Raw genomic sequence first — 15,474 nt, forward strand, 5'->3', positions numbered from 1 at the left:
TGAAGTCATTTGGTCTCTTCCAAAGAATTCCTGGCTTGATTTTGAATGCTGAGAAGGAGATTAATGAGACACACATAGAATTAGGGCAATGGATAGGGAAGCAAATCATCCTTTTCCTCAGGCTTCTAGAAAGTAAGGATGAGACTCGGTATTGATAACTTGCACCAAGGTCAGTGGGAATTTTGGATCAGGCAATGACCAGTTAAGTCTTGGAAGGTATGAGTTTGATTTTATTAATTTATTTCCTTATCAGGAATTATCTTTCCCTGTCATTTTAATCAGGAGAGACAAGCCCTCACATTGCCCACTCAGATCACTTTCCCCTCAGGAGCAGCTTCTTCTCAGTTCTGCTGATATTTTCTTTGAGTTCAGAGAAACTCAGTTCTTTGGTTTTAAGAAATGTCCAAGAGATAAAGATTCAAACCAAAAAACCAAAAACACCGCACAAAAAACTTTATTAGAAAAAAACTTCTGCAGAGCAAGTAACAGTCCAATTCATCTATCATTTTACAGTGGTGACATAATGAATAATTTCCAGCTGAAATATTTGCTGAGAAGCAAGAGCAAGGGGAGAAAATGTGTTTGAGAACTAATCAACAGTATTTCCATACAAAAATCTGCATTTAAATTTCTAAATGAAGATGCAGGAATCTTGCACTATTTTTTCAGGAATGCTGCAGTCATCTTTGCTTGCTGATTTGGCAGAAAATTAATGCTTTTACATGTGGATGTGGCACTTGAGTTGAGTGGTTTAGTGGTGCTGGGTTGATGGTTGGACTTAATGATCTTAGTGGTCATTTCCAACTTTAACAGTTCTATGATTCTATATATATTATAAAAACATGATTAACCAGTATTTTGGAGAGAAATTGATTTCAAATTCTCCATTAGAAAACAGAAAACAGTGACCTTTACTTCCTCTGCTACCAAAGGGGTTTAAGACTTAAAATATTAATTAGAACAAAGTGTAGTGTGTAAATGTTTCCATTTCCCAACCTAATCCTTAGAGTGAAACATTCATACATGAATCCCATCCCTCTCCTGAGCTCGGCAGCTCAGTCAGGACGTGAATTTCACCCTGCAGCTCCATTTTGCACCCCCTGTGTTGGAGATTTGGAGGTTTGGGGTGCTGAACTCAGAGCTGTTCTTGTTGGGAGCGTTGCGGGAGCTGAACAAAGCCAACGAGTGCAAGAGGGCTCCTCTGGCTTTGGAGGTTTCTATGTTCTGCTCCTGGGAGATCTGAACACTTATCTGGTCCAGGCTGTTCCTTATCCAGCTGCAGGTGAGAAGGTTTGTTATGGAACCACACCTGGCCAGGCTCTCTTCAAAAAACTGTTTGTAGAGCTCTGCCACTTTGGCTTCCATGTACTTGTTGAGTGTGGAGTTGGAAAGGGGCTCCTCACTGAGCATGAGGCTCCTTTCTGCAGCTTCATCTCCAGGCAGAGAGATCCCACTGGGCTTTTTGGGATGCTCACGCAGAGGGGACTGACCCAGAGGAATATCTACGGAGAGCAGGACAGGGCCGTCAGGAAGTTCATCACATACATGGTCCAGGACACAGCCCGAGTCACACGTGTGGCCCCCCACATGGTCCCCCCCAATCTGCAGGTCAGGATAGTTCTGGTAAATGCTGTTGCATGGCCAGGATCTGTACAAATCCACCTCATCTAGGCTTCCTCCTCTCTTGGGGATATGTAAAGCTGGGGATGCAGTTCCTTTAACCAGCATTTCCTGATCTTTTGCAGGCTCCTTTTCTATGGATCCCCACTGGGGACTGCTCCCAGCTTCCACTTGGCTGCATCTGGCAGAGAGCTCCTCCCGCTTCTTACATCCATCAGTAAAGCCTTTAATTTTTGGGATATCTACAAGTTTCTGTCTCCAGATTCCCTCTTTAGCCTTTTGGGATGCAGGAGATTTGCAAGGCTTATCTTGATGACAGCTTTCTTTATAGATGAGCCTTGTTAGGATGCCTTCTGCTAGCATGGTGACAAGTGTGAGCAACAGGGATCACTAGAGTTCCATGGAGCCCTGGGATGGAAAGACAGGCACAATACAACAACTATTATAGAATAATTATATTATTACTGTTGTTGTTATTATTACTAATGAACAGTGCACTTCTCACAAAGACAGTGATTTTTCTTTCTCTCTCAAGCATTTATTTTTAGCAAACATTAAACTGCATGCTTTTCCTCTTTACCATGTCCACAAAAATAATTCTGAAGATACAGGAAGGGCTTTAATCAGCTGCTTCATCTGTAACATCCCTTCTGCTCCCAGGTCTCTTCTGCATTGTGGCTACTTGTTCTAGATTGTACTTTATAAGCTGTAAAAATCAGCAAAATCATTTTACTTGTTTACTTGTACCATCAGTAATTAATCAATGTTTTCCACTAAAAGACAACCATTTCCAAGAGCTAAAGAGGTGACATAGAAAGGAAATGAAGACTATATTCATATTTAGAGGTATCTCTGACTTGAGCTCTCCTGTGAGGTGCCAAGGAACTTCAAAAGAAACTGAGAGTTCTACAAATATAATAAAACTGTATTCAAAATGCAGATCAAATTTGTTTAGAGTCCCTCTTAATGATGAACTTAAAAGATATAAATAATCTGCCTTCCCCAATAGTGATAATAGTGAAGACATAAGTGTCTCAAGGTAATTTACTACACTTAAAGATTCCTTATCATCCCTTTCTAATTTACCTACTGTTAAAATCAATGGGAATCTTCACATTAAGAGTCTTACCTGAACCACTGCTCTAATGGAGCAATGGGGAACATGAACATAAGAAAGTCATTCAGTTCTTCAAATATCCTTTAAATCTCTGCATGACTGAAGCATCCACGCACCCAAAGTGTGCTTGTGGCTCAACACTTCTCACCATGCCCCTACACCCTGGTATATTTGAAACTTGCTACACTGGGTCACTTTTCAATCCCAGTGCTCCTTCCTGGAGATATTCTGAAACTTCAGTTATTTGAGAGATGGAAATTTTCACCTTTCCCCCAAAATTTACACACTGGCACAGCAAAACTCCTTGGGTTATTATTTTTGTGGAGTTCTTTATTTTTGTGACACAGTTCCCTCCCCGGAGCTGAAAGGAACACTGGAATTTAGGGGCCAAAGCAGGCAGGAAAGGCAACAGATCTGGTTATCTACAGAGTCATTTACATATGCAAAAAGCAGGGCAACACTTTCTTAAGCACTTAAGGAACTTGATAAACAAATTTCCAAAGAAAGAAGAATTGGCAGTCTAAATCTTGCTAAAGATCCATGGAATTTGGAATGCTCTGTGCCTCATAGGACATGGGTAACCAGGTTCTTACCCTGCTCTGTAGGACCTCAGGGTACCCAGCCACTTCCCTGCTGATATACTTTGCTTCATTGCTTTGAAAGTGCTCATGAAGAGCTAAAATATAGTAATCTTGGAGAAAGTGGTCTCCTCCAAATAAAATAAGTGGTTTCTGTGGTCTGGGATAAAGCATAAGGAAAAGAGAAAGGCACAAAAAGCCCAACTTACCAAGCCCAGTCAGGTCCGAGGAGGATTTCCCCGAGCCCAGAGCTCTCCTGCTGCAGCTGCTGGGAGGGGGCAGATGGTTACACACCCTTTCCTCACGGCTGTCTGTGCAGAAAAAGCCTGACGTACTCATGATGTAGATCCCCGGGGTTTTTAACTCATAAAACAGAAGTGATCCCGCTGGGAGAGGGCGCGGTTTTTGAACACAAAGAGAGGGCTATGTCTAAAAGAGGATGTTTGAAAATGAATTGAGATGTTTCTGACCGCAGTGTGATGCCGAGGAGCTGCTGGCAGCCAGAACAGGACAAGGGGAAGGAGTAGAGGGTCAGGGCTGTGTCGGGCAGAGCAAAATCGGAACCGAATTCCACCACACTTCCACTGGCAGGAGCTCGGTGCTGCTCAGCTGACTTGTGGACTTACACCACTTCCCCTGTGGAAACACGCAGCTAAATTTAGAGTCTTGCAATGTGCCACTGATGGGAAAGAAGTTGGCAACTTCCTTTCACCCGGATTTTGGTGAAATACCCTGTGTCTACGACATGCAAACAGGACAATGTGCCAATCTGAAATCAGCAGTCAATGGACAGCTCTGTACAATTGTGTTGCTCATTGACCAAACTCTCTCTTTAGAGGTTCAAAAATTACCTCTGGCACGTCCCAGGTGCCTCCATGGTGCTTTTAGGTGTCCTCTTCTAGCTGAAGCCAAGCTCACACACTGAGCCACCCCTCCTTCAGCACAGGATGCAGCCCACAGACAGTCTGAAGAGTTTTCTGTTGGTAACTTTTCTAAATTTCCCATTTCTCAGAAAATAAAAACTCACAATGAAGCAGAAGCTGAATCTCATCAAAGTACAAGACAAAAGATTCTAAAAAGACACTGTTCAGGGACAGCAGCAAAACACAAATCATCATCCAGTGCCACCCCCTGCCATGGGCAGGGACACCCTCCACTATCCCAGGTTGTTCCAAGCCCCATCCAACCAAACCTTGAACACCTCCAGGCACAGGGAAGCCACAGCTTCCCTGGGCAACCTGTGCCAGGGCTTCCCCACCCTCACAGGGAAGAATTTCTTCCTAATGTCCAATCTAACCTTGCCCCCTGTCAGTGGGAAATCATGTTGTGCCTTAAAAATTAGGTTTGGAGTAATTCCGGCCATATAGGTTCAATGAAGTCTGTAAAATTACCTCTTTCCCTGCTTTTGTCTCGTATCTCATAAAAACCTTCAGTTTTTATAGAGGCAAAACAAAAGCTATTTTTCTTTCCACCAAATTTATATAAAACTCATTTAAAATATAAACGCTGTTCAAAATTACCTGGTTTTTAATCACCTTATATGAGCAATTTCTGCACAGAAGGTGTAGCTGGGACTCCAGCAGAGTCACTGCCCACGGTCTTGGCGGGCAGGATCTAATTAGGGCGGATCAAATTCCAAGTAGTTTTGAACCTCGCGGAGCTTGCAATTGGTGCCAGCTGCAGCTGGAATTTTGTGCAGCTGTTTCAACAAAACTCAGAAGTAACAGAGAGAGAGGAAGAAATCAAGTCAGGTAATTTGTGTGGAGTGATTAAAAGCAAATCAGCTTCATTTCATACCAAGAAACCTGATCTATGGAAGGTGTCACTGCTGATGGAGGGGGAGGAATGAGGTGAGCTTTAACATCTCTTCCAATGCCAACCAGTCTGTGATTCTCAGGTGTTTAATGCATATATATCCACGGAAATCCATGCATTCTCTCACTTAGATCTCAGCAAAACGAAATTCCCTTTTATTTACCAAAATAAAGTCAGGACGAGATAGAACCACAGTTATTTCAGAAGCTGACCATAGATTGCAGTTAGGATAAAGAGCAAGGCGAGGATGTCAGAATTTAGGCCTGAATATATACTGAAAAAGAACAAAAAAATTACTCTTATAACATCACTCGTCTATGGAAAAAATAAATACTACCACACTAAATTATAATATATGAACTACAGCTGCACGTTAAGAAAGCCCCTTCTCTCAGCACAGGCTGTGTACTTTGCATGCATATAAACGTGACATAGACGTTGAGCGGTTTGAAAGGTTTTACGTTAGGGACTTTTTCCTAAGCACAGCTGTTGCGGGCCCGTTATTTTCCATTCCGAAGGCAATTTCACTCGAACTCCACAACATCACCCCTGCTTCAATGGAACCCCTCACAAACCGCACCCTCAGCCGGGGCGGCTTAAGGAGAGGGAGGGCTGGTCTTAAGGTTGACTGACAGCCGCAGTAACCAATAGAAAGGCGGGATGGGCCCGCCTCGGCCGCTGAGTGGCCGCTGGTTGCCGCAGCAACGGCACGCTGCGGCGGCGCTGCAGGTCGCGGGCGCCATTGAGGCCCCTCACAGCGGCGCCAGCGGGCCTTGGGTAGTTCCTGGCTATGAAATGTGTGTCTGATTCACTTCGCTTCGTGTAAATAACCTACTCTGCGTGCTTCGAAAGGGTTCAGGAAAGAACTGAGGCCACACGGGAGTGTGCTGCTGACACTGGATTAATGATGTGCTGGTTTCCTTTTATTAAAGGTTTTGAAATACTAAGCAAATTAAAATGAAGAAATGACCAAGTTCCTGATGATATCTTCAATAAGCCAGCCTGTGAGAGAAGGAAGTACTATAAGGAATTATAGTATATAAGAATTACATATTGCTATATTGTGTATGTGTATAAATATTTATATTAAAAATATATATATACAATAATATATGTAAATACTATATATTAATGTTACAAGATATACAGGGCCAAGTCTGATACTTCATGAATACAACACATATATTTTGCACTAAATATCTTCCACGAAATATGTCTTTTGCCAACTCTGTACTCACTGTACTTACCTGTAGTAATCCAGCAATTTCTACTTCATCACCTCAGCTTTTAAAACCCTTTTGCATTTCCGCAATTTACCAACACAGTACAAAATTTTTAATAATAAACTTCAAAACTGTCATAATGAACCTCTCAATCTAAAACTTTCTACAAGATCACAGAATATGGGTAAGTCACAGAATATTTCTGCAGGAGACTCAATAAAAGGCAACGACTTGGGAATGATTTATTGGTGCCATGGAATTAGGATCTGAGCAATCTGGTGTAGGGAAAGTTGTCACACATTGCATGCACATGTGTAACTTGGTTTTTAAAGATTTTGGGAAACTATTTTCCTTGAGCTTTACATTAATGAATAACAACTGGGTTTTTATGACTTTTTAATAAAAAATACAAGGAAAGCAGTGATTTTTCTGAGTTGCACAAGTGGCGTGGATACACAGGGAAAGTAAATGGGATTCATTACAACTTAGAAATGGCATTGGTGGCCCTTTTCCCATCCTGTGGGGCAGTTCTGAGACACTACAGAAGGACAAGTGAGAGGAACAAGCAATATTCCCCTTGAGAAGTCACCCTGTGCCTGATGGCACAGCTTGGCTGTGCTTTAGCTGCTCACACAGCAGCTTATCCTGTAAAAATTACCAAGTACACTTTAAAAGATCCGGTTACTGGTTTCCCCCAGAGGATGTGAACTGAAGTCTGGAATTTGGGCAGATCCCAGGGCAGGTCAGAGGCAGAGAATGTGATTTCTGTCACTCTACAGATCTTCCAGGTGGTGCAGAACTTCAGCACGTGAAGCAGGAAGGAGGTACCTGCTGATCTATCCAGCAGACAGGGAAGGTGTAAATGAAGTTTTAGTTTAAAATTTATCCTGCACTGCCCTGTGGCAACACAAATATAAAATAGCACAGCTCCCTGCTGTGAGCAGCATAAAGCTCATTAATTTCAGTTTGTAAACGAGCAGGGGAGGGGTGAGTAAGCTCTGAGCGTGGGAGCAGCTGCTGTGTCCCAGCCACTTCCGACCTGTCCCTGCCCTCGGGAACGAGTGGGAAAGCAGGATAATGAAGGAAATAACCCAAACCTTGACACACTGTTTAGAGTACTGTATCCCAGATGAAATCCCATTTAGTAATTAAATCCCATTAGCTGCAGCAGGTGAGAGATCCAACCCTGAACTTTTAAAAAGCAGTATTTTCATCTGAAAATTTCACTTCTTTCAGCTTCAAACTGTGAACAAAACATGCACACAAGTCATGGAGTGAGAAAGTGTTCCAAAACAACTTTATTGGAATGATACAGGAATGGTTAACATAGAGGTTAAATCTTCATTGCCTGCTTTCTACATAGGAAAAAAATAAGAAAGAAAAGAACCAATTCAGTTCTTGCACCCATGGAAACAGAAAACCAGCACAGAGGTAACAGATTCCTGGCACTCCTAAAGTCATGCAAGAGATCTGCATCAAAAAACTCAAGTTTTGCACACACAACAAAGAGATTTTCGGTATTTTCAGTTTGTATTGGTTCCTTGTTCCCCGGACAAAGGAATAATTCAGCCTGGCTCACCAGAGCTGCCTTAGGAATGCTGATACAGTTTGAATGCTCCCGTATGGCAAGAGAGGGACAGACGAGGGCAGTGACTTTGCTTTCTTAAACTTGGCAATTTTCTTGACCGTTGAGACAGGGATTGACCTCGTTTCAGAATGTTTTGGGTCGCTGAACTGACAGAATTTGGCAGCAACTTTTAATTACAGCTCCTCCGAAACAATGGCTGTAACTCACCAAACTTGTACCAGAAGCACAGCAAACTGGTGTGTGTACAGAGACTTGTGTGCCACATCCCACTTTCCTTACCACACTTCCCTTAGCATTCCATAGTTCCCAAAAACTTGAGCAGGAATTTAGACACAGAGAAGGATTCAGCCAATATTAAGGAAAAAACCAACCTTGTTCAGAAAGATGAAATCATAGCGAACAACAAAAATCTGGTGCTGGATTTAAAACATAACCAAACTTCATCCCCAAAAGATCTTAAATTTCACAGAATTGCAGTAATTCCTGACAAAAGCTGTTAATAAAAAAGCACAGTTGTGTGTGTGTTAACTTTTAAGGTAAGGCAGCATCCATCCATCCCTCTGCCTCCTGATGCCCTGCTGTTTTTGTAAGTACAAGCTTCTAACTGCTTCCCAGGCTCCCAAAATGATAAATCAGGAATTTAAATATGGCCAGGAATTACAGGCTCCCTCATGAGCACTGGGAGAACACACAGGTTAATATTGCACGTGGTAAATTCACCCACACAAGACACTGAGAGATTTGCAATTCCTGTAATAGCTCTATGATATGGCAATAAGAAATGGAAATGAAGATTTTAAACATTAAAAAAAAGAAGTCTTGCTTAATTAAAATAACTTTTGCTATTCAAACATTTATTTCCTCATTTGAAAAAACACTATATGGACCTAATGGCTACTTGAACATGCAGTGAGATGTTTAATGCTCTAAGCAGTGTGAACTGGTATTTTTGTAGAGAAATACATTAAAGGCTTTCACTCTTACACAGGTAAGGAAAGGCCATTTCTGGCTGTTTTGGCTTGTTCAACATCGAATCTTGCCCCAGATGTGTCATCGCTCGTGCTTAGGCAGCTGTGAGGGACCCACGTCCATTGCCCTTTTTGTCCTAAGAGCCCACACAGATCACTTAAATGAGAAATACATGGGGTTTGTTGGGGGTTTTATCACCTGTACAGTGTGTAACAATACAAACCTTAAATATCCATTCTACAGAAGACAAACACAACTTTCCAAAGTGACTACTACAATGGTTAAACTACACGGTACAACCTACAAATTCATCTGAAACCAGGAAGGACACTGAAAATTTACTGTGTAACTCAGTAACATTTTTGAGGCAACTCAGGCACTAAGTTACTATCTGACGAGGCTTTAGATGCTATTTTCCATAGTTTAAATAGTTGGATCTTTAGGTAACACTCATCGACACTTTTAGTACTAAAATAGTTTCTTTAAGTTTACACGAAGTGGACAAATTGCCAGGACAGTTTAAATTACATGTAACTCATTCATGTCTGATTGCTTCGGCTTCCATCAGAGCCCACTCCTGCTCCCTACCTGAAATTCCCATTTCCATCCTTTGTTCAATTTGTGTTATGGACAGTGAATGCTGCAAGCACCAATCAAATGTTAGAAATCACATCTACATTTCTTGAAGCAGAGACAGCTGGACTATTTTATAAAAAGCTGTGGAAATTCCCTTTACAGACATTTAAGGCAGTTGAAATTCATGCTTGCTGCTTGGCCAGTGCTTCAGCCTCCTGAAACAGCAAAGAAGAATTACACGTTAGCAGTTTGTCAGTGTGTTTCCAAAGGCACTCTATAAAACAATAACTTGCATTTTTCAATCTTCTTTCAGCCTTTGTAGGTGAACACAAATGGGAACAGATTGACAACAGAAGAAATGCAAAAGGAATTTCCTTTTAGTTTCTCCAAATGTACTTTTGACTGAAGATTAATTTAATTACCTGCTAGCAGCATCATGACCTACAAGAGGATGAATGAGAGATGAATTCCCAGTGCCCTCAGTGCAGCACCTCAGCGGGGACAGCCTGGTTTATTTGAAAGGACAAAGTTTAACATATGCCATGATGTGTTGGAGTCATTTGCTTTTGTGACTGCATAGAAATACTAAAGATAACAGATTCAGTGTCATTGTTACCATGAGCCAGCATTGCTAAACAAACAAAACACATGAGGAGAAATCACTAAGAGGGGAATTTCCAAGAAGTCTGTATAATTATTTTAGGAGGAGACACAGTGGGTGACCCCAGCCTGAAGGGTAGGAAGTCCCACACGTATCTCCCGTATCTTGGACGTGGTGGCTCACTCTGGTTTTCCTGGCTAACTGCCCTCATCCTGCCTTTGAACTCAGAGCGTGGGAAGAGCCTGGCTTGGAGCTGCCATGCTCCTGGCCCGTGCTCTGCTCTGCTGGCCTGTCACGGGTCAGAGAGCGGGGCTGGGATCTCACCAGGGCTCGGGTGTCACCGTGCACCCACAGGCCATGTGCAAGGATATCCTGGCCATCCACGGCACAAAAGGCAGGTGAGCAATGAAAGGGAGATCAAAAAGAGCTACAAAGCCTGGAAAAAGCAACATGTTTGATATTCTCTAAAAGACAATTTAGATTGTTTGATTCTTTGAATGGTAAGAAAGAGGAGAAGGTTCCCTTAGCTTTGTAACAAGTCCCTTAACCAGCCCAGGGCATTGCAATGGTGACAGCTGCCTGCTTTTTGGTTTTTTTTCAAGACAAAGTACTTCTCTTTAGAACAGGCAGTGAACGCTGGAGAGGTTTCCTGGTATTTCCCTCATGCCCAGGAAGGTTGGTACAAGTAACCTGCTAACCTATTTTTCTTGGAGGTCAAACTTTATTTCCTTGGGCGTATGCCCGCAGGTTATCTGGGAGAGGCTCAGCTTGCCAGGCTTGACACTGTCCCTCTTTTATACTTTTCCTTATTTCTCCCTCAAGGCCCCTCACTGAGCATCCTCTCAGTCCTTAAATCCTTAATAATAAAATAATTAATCGTAGCTTTTAACTCACAAAATTGTTTCCCATTAAAATCCACCCATACTGCTTGAAGGAGAGCTTTTTAAAATAAACTGAAGGCCAGCCCTTCCCAGAGGTTGTAGATCCAAAGGACAAACCAAACCCCAGGGCTCAGAAAATAGTTACTTGAATTCACCATGCTCACTTCTAAGCTAGTCCTGCCTAGCATTAATATCAAACCCTTGTGTCCAAAGAACTTCCCAAATCTCTCCTTACGGCACTGAATGGAGGTTTCCTGCCAAGGTTGCTCCCAGCCTCCTGCCATTTTCTGCAGTTGCCATGTCATTCCCTACAGCATTATATCCAAGCTGCACACAGCTATGCTTGAAACAGCAATTTCAGCACCTACAAATCTTTGTACCCTCCTCAGCAGCCCGCAACCAACTTGACTGGACATCCTAATTGTGGGAGGGATTCCCAAAGTCAGCCCCACAGCAGGATGCAGGGTCACTTCTGCAAAAGTTGTTGACCATCATCAGCCCAACACAACATGGAAATTCAGCGGAGTACAGCTGTGCTCTATCCCTCCTGCTTAAAATTCACGTTTTCCTCCGGTGAGGAGGAGAGTTGGAGCATCCCTTAGGACAGAAGCAGAGCTCCATGCTGGCTGCTCCTGCCAGCCGACAAGTCTGGGAAGCAGTGACATTCCCAACATTACTGAGACAGGTGACCTGATTTGTTATGGCAGCAGCTGCTCTCTGGTACCACTGCACTTCCCAGGGGAAAGGCACAAGCTTCCCTGCATCCCACAGTCTCAGGATTGCTTCCTGGTTCCTTGGCTCCATCCTGCACACTCTGCTGAGCAGTGCAACGTGGATGTTCCAAGGAACTTGACCAGGACTGTAGTGCTGTGTGCAGCTGCTCTGGTGCCAGCAGCGGTAACGCTGGGGTGCAGATCCCAGGTTCTGCTCTGTGCAGCTCTGCACGAGGCAGTTTTTCCTCATGACACCATCCCAGGGGAGCTACTGCTGGGAATCTGGCTCCCGAAACTGCTTCAGCCTGCCCCACAACCTGCAGTGCTCACTGCTCATGGGTCACCATGCACCTTTAAAATTAGGTCTCTTAGTGATGTGCACAGCATGACCTTCGACTCGTACAGGAGTAAAGCTGAAAGGGAGCGGCGTGTTTATCCACTGGAACAGGAAAGCTGGAAGTGACCTGGAGGATCCTGCTGCTGTCAAGTGAAACGTATAAAGCAGGCTTGTCTTATCCTATCAAAATCAAAGGGAGAATTCCAGCCCATTGCATCTGCAAAGCAGCAGCCCAGTTTGTAATTGGCAAAGGAAAATAAGCTTTGGATGACAAGCCAGAGGAAAAAATTACTCTGAAGCAAGACCATGTTATTTCAGAAACAGTGGCTCTGGTTTCAAGAGATTTTCTAGTAGAAAAATCTCATCAAAATTGCACATGAATTGAATTATTTTACTGAATTGAAAACATTCTTTGATTTTGAGATAATTTTTTTCATCTAGGTTTCTTATGCATTCTTCAGTGCAAATATTAACTACTCTTTTGAAACTGAAGCCTGAGAGCCTCTGGAGACTGAGTATCTCCCAGGGAGATTTACGGGGGCAATGACACCACATGTTCCAGATCCTATTCTGGGCAGAGAAGGAGGAGGTGAAAGCCACAGGCTCACCGTGAGGAGGTGCTCACCTACCTTTGACCCAGGAGGTGCAGTCAAGCCCAGGAACGCGTACACGGCATTGTTCTCCCGTGCCTCGAAGAAAGCATTGTAGTCCTTCACCATGCCAGGAGGAAGAGGGAATAAAAGACAGAGGAGTGAATAGTTAGAAATAATCTCAACTCAGTTTGGGGTGTCACCCAACCCACACCAAGCAAACTACTTCCTGTAATAACAACATTGGGGTTTGGCAACTGGTGTTTCTTCTTATTTATTTATTTATTACCTCAATTTTCCTGGGGAGTGGCTGTGTGTGTTCAGGGCATTTGTAGTGCACCGTGAACGAACAGTGCCACCGCATTGCCTCCACCTGCACAGACTAATCCTTAGTGGGAAATGTGATGGGAAAGGTGCACTCTCAGTGTAAGAGTTTCAGTTGAACTTCTGACAGATTTAAGAGCTGGACTCCATAGTTGCACAACTAATGGAACCACAAAAACAAAAGAAGTTTTGTGTAAGCTCACTCTTGTCCAAGTTACCACATAATTCCCTCACTCTGACTTCTGAACTCAGCAGGGATCAGTCCAATGACTTTCCTACTCTCCATTTCTAATTGATGCACATTACCAGCCTCCTCCAGTTCTCCTGGGCAATGTCTGGATGCAGGAGTCCTGGCTGGGAAGCGCAAGGCAGGCAGCAGCTTGGTCTCAGGCTGGAGTCAGGGAGAGCTGTTTTAGGGCACACTGCTCTGGAATCCTGACTGTCTGGGAGGCAAAAGCCTTAGGAACAGCAACTGAAGGGGGCAGCTCTAAGGAGAGGCTGCTGCAGCTAGAACAGAACGAAGTACAGGGACCAGAGGATTCCAGCTGCCTGGACTTCAGGGATATCAAATTATTGCTCCATTTGCACAAGCAGCATTCGTGTGCTGGTTTGATAAAAATGTGTGTGATTATGGTAAGTCCTCCCTGAAGCCCTTCTGTTGCCAGGAATGGGGCTGCTTGATAATAAAGGGATTGTTTATCTTGCTGGTGCACTGTCCATGAGCTTGTTCCACAGCATCTCCCAGGACAGGAATTCTTGGGCCTGAGGAGCAGGGCTCATGCCAGCCCACACAGCATCTCCAGTTCCAGCCTCTCTGCTGTGCATGGGCCAGGAAGGACAATTTGCTCTTTGCCAGTTGTGCTGCATCAGATGGAACAAACAGGGAACTTCATGCTTGAGAGGCATCAGATAAAGACAGAAGAGGTTCAAGTTCTGGGCACAGGATTAACGTTTACCTTCCTGAAAGCTGAACTGTAGCAACTCGAATCCAGCAACACAAGCTGACCGAATTTCAAATGTTCAACGTGGCATCAACCAAAATTTGGGGATGAAATAAACCCATAGCAAGAACCTTGTAACCAGCCTCTTCTCAGATAACTACTGATCCTTGTGTTTGTCACTCTGGACCAACCTTTTTCCATGTCACAACCAGTCTGTAAAATTTTGAGAGCCAAGTGGCACAACAGCTCACTGTGGATATTATTTCAAGTTCTGCTTATATTACAAGCAAGAAAAAATTTTGGCACATTGAGAATAGTTTCTTTCAGTAGGCACAGATTTGTCTTAAAAAGGTCCAGAACTGGCAGGTCTTCACTTACAGACTGTGCAGGTCAGAACCAGACTTCAAAAGGACCAGAGGAATGCACACTGTGAGTTCTGTTCAGAAGATACTAAGTTTTAAAAATAAAACTAACAGTTAATCTAATAATCATTCAAGCATGGCCTGCTGAGTACAAGTACTGCAGGGCAACTTACTTTTGATCAAGCATTAAAATAATTACAGTAGGATTTGTGTCTGCAACACAAGTTTTAATCTGTCCAAGGCCCTGGAGTAAGTGAAGCACAGCAGCCTTCCTTGTGCAAGCAGCACACAGAGCTGATCCAAGAAGGATCAGGAAACTCATTTATGACCATGGCGGGCGTCAATTCATATGATGTGGGATTCACACCTATTGGCAAACCCCACATAGGCAGAACACATCTCTGAACTTGCTACAGAATATAAGGTTGGTGTAAAAGGGACAGATTTCTGTGAGGTGTTAGTTCACAATCATGGGGAAAATGAGGATTAAAAAAAATGGGAATTTTCAGAGCCATAAGATGGGAAAAAACTCACAGGAAAAGAAAATTATATATGTACTGCAAGATGGGACACAAATCAAGAGGTCTACATTTTATTCTCTTCTATGGTGTGACTAGAATATTCTATAATCAATTATTACTAAAAGCCCAAGATGGGGGAAACATCTAACACCTCCTAGAGCCTTCCCAGTTTGGGCAATGGCAGCTGGGCAAGGCCTGCCTGGCTGCTCACCGCAGTGGAGCACAGGGGCTGACAGTGAGGAAGAGGGGTGGGATGGGCACAGGAGACCTGGAGCAGCCCTTACCCCGAGGTAGCGGCTGTCGTTGAAGAGCCGGGGGGGCAGGGGGTTCCCGCTTGCTGGCCGACTGTCCTCAGGGACGTTCTCCCGCATCCATTTCCGGTTCTCCTCGTTAGCTGCGATGTCCTTCTCCTCAAATTCAATTTTGTTGGCTTCCAAGAAACCTAACACATCTTGCTGCTGCTTTTTAATCTGTCACAAAGGAGGGAAAGAGGGAGATAAGGCAAACGAAATCAGTGAAATAATTTTTGATGTGGCTCTGGGATTTGATGCAGAAACCAGGGGGTGCAAACCAGATTGAAGTGGGAGTGGTAAGGAAATTCTTAGAATCAACAAGTACCTTCTGAAGAGTCAGAGCTGAGCCTTGATTTGGCTCCTACAAAGCTGAACTAGTGCTGTCCCTACAGAAATGTGAGTGCTGTGTACCTTAAAGGTGCCCA

The 15,474-nt window shown here is 43.6% G+C and overlaps 2 protein-coding genes across 2 annotated transcripts in view; both read right to left on the minus strand.

The window, feature by feature from the left end:
- Positions 1–436: 436 nt before the first annotated feature.
- On the minus strand, positions 437–5,717 carry LOC134563960 (TLR adapter interacting with SLC15A4 on the lysosome-like). The gene is made up of 2 exons (XM_063422424.1): positions 3,525–5,717; positions 437–2,028 (listed from the first exon to the last, which is right to left on the minus strand). The coding sequence occupies exon 2, from the start codon at positions 1,981–1,983 to the stop codon at positions 1,060–1,062; it is 924 nt and encodes a 307-aa protein (XP_063278494.1). The 5' UTR covers positions 1,984–2,028; positions 3,525–5,717; the 3' UTR covers positions 437–1,059.
- Positions 5,718–7,628: 1,911 nt separating this feature from the next.
- The window catches only part of LOC134563912 (adapter SH3BGRL), a 29,825-nt gene continuing 21,979 nt past the window's right edge, over positions 7,629–15,474 (minus strand). The window contains exons 2-4 of the mRNA XM_063422336.1: positions 15,041–15,226; positions 12,648–12,728; positions 7,629–9,701 (exon numbers count right to left, since the gene is read on the minus strand). Coding sequence (XP_063278406.1) covers positions 9,669–9,701; positions 12,648–12,728; positions 15,041–15,226 — 300 coding nt within the window. The 3' untranslated portion in view covers positions 7,629–9,668. The remainder of the gene's footprint in view (positions 9,702–12,647; positions 12,729–15,040; positions 15,227–15,474) is intronic.

The sequence above is a fragment of the Prinia subflava genome, chromosome Z (assembly GCF_021018805.1).
Source record: "Prinia subflava isolate CZ2003 ecotype Zambia chromosome Z, Cam_Psub_1.2, whole genome shotgun sequence".
In the NCBI taxonomy this organism is placed as follows: Eukaryota; Metazoa; Chordata; class Aves; order Passeriformes; family Cisticolidae; genus Prinia; species Prinia subflava.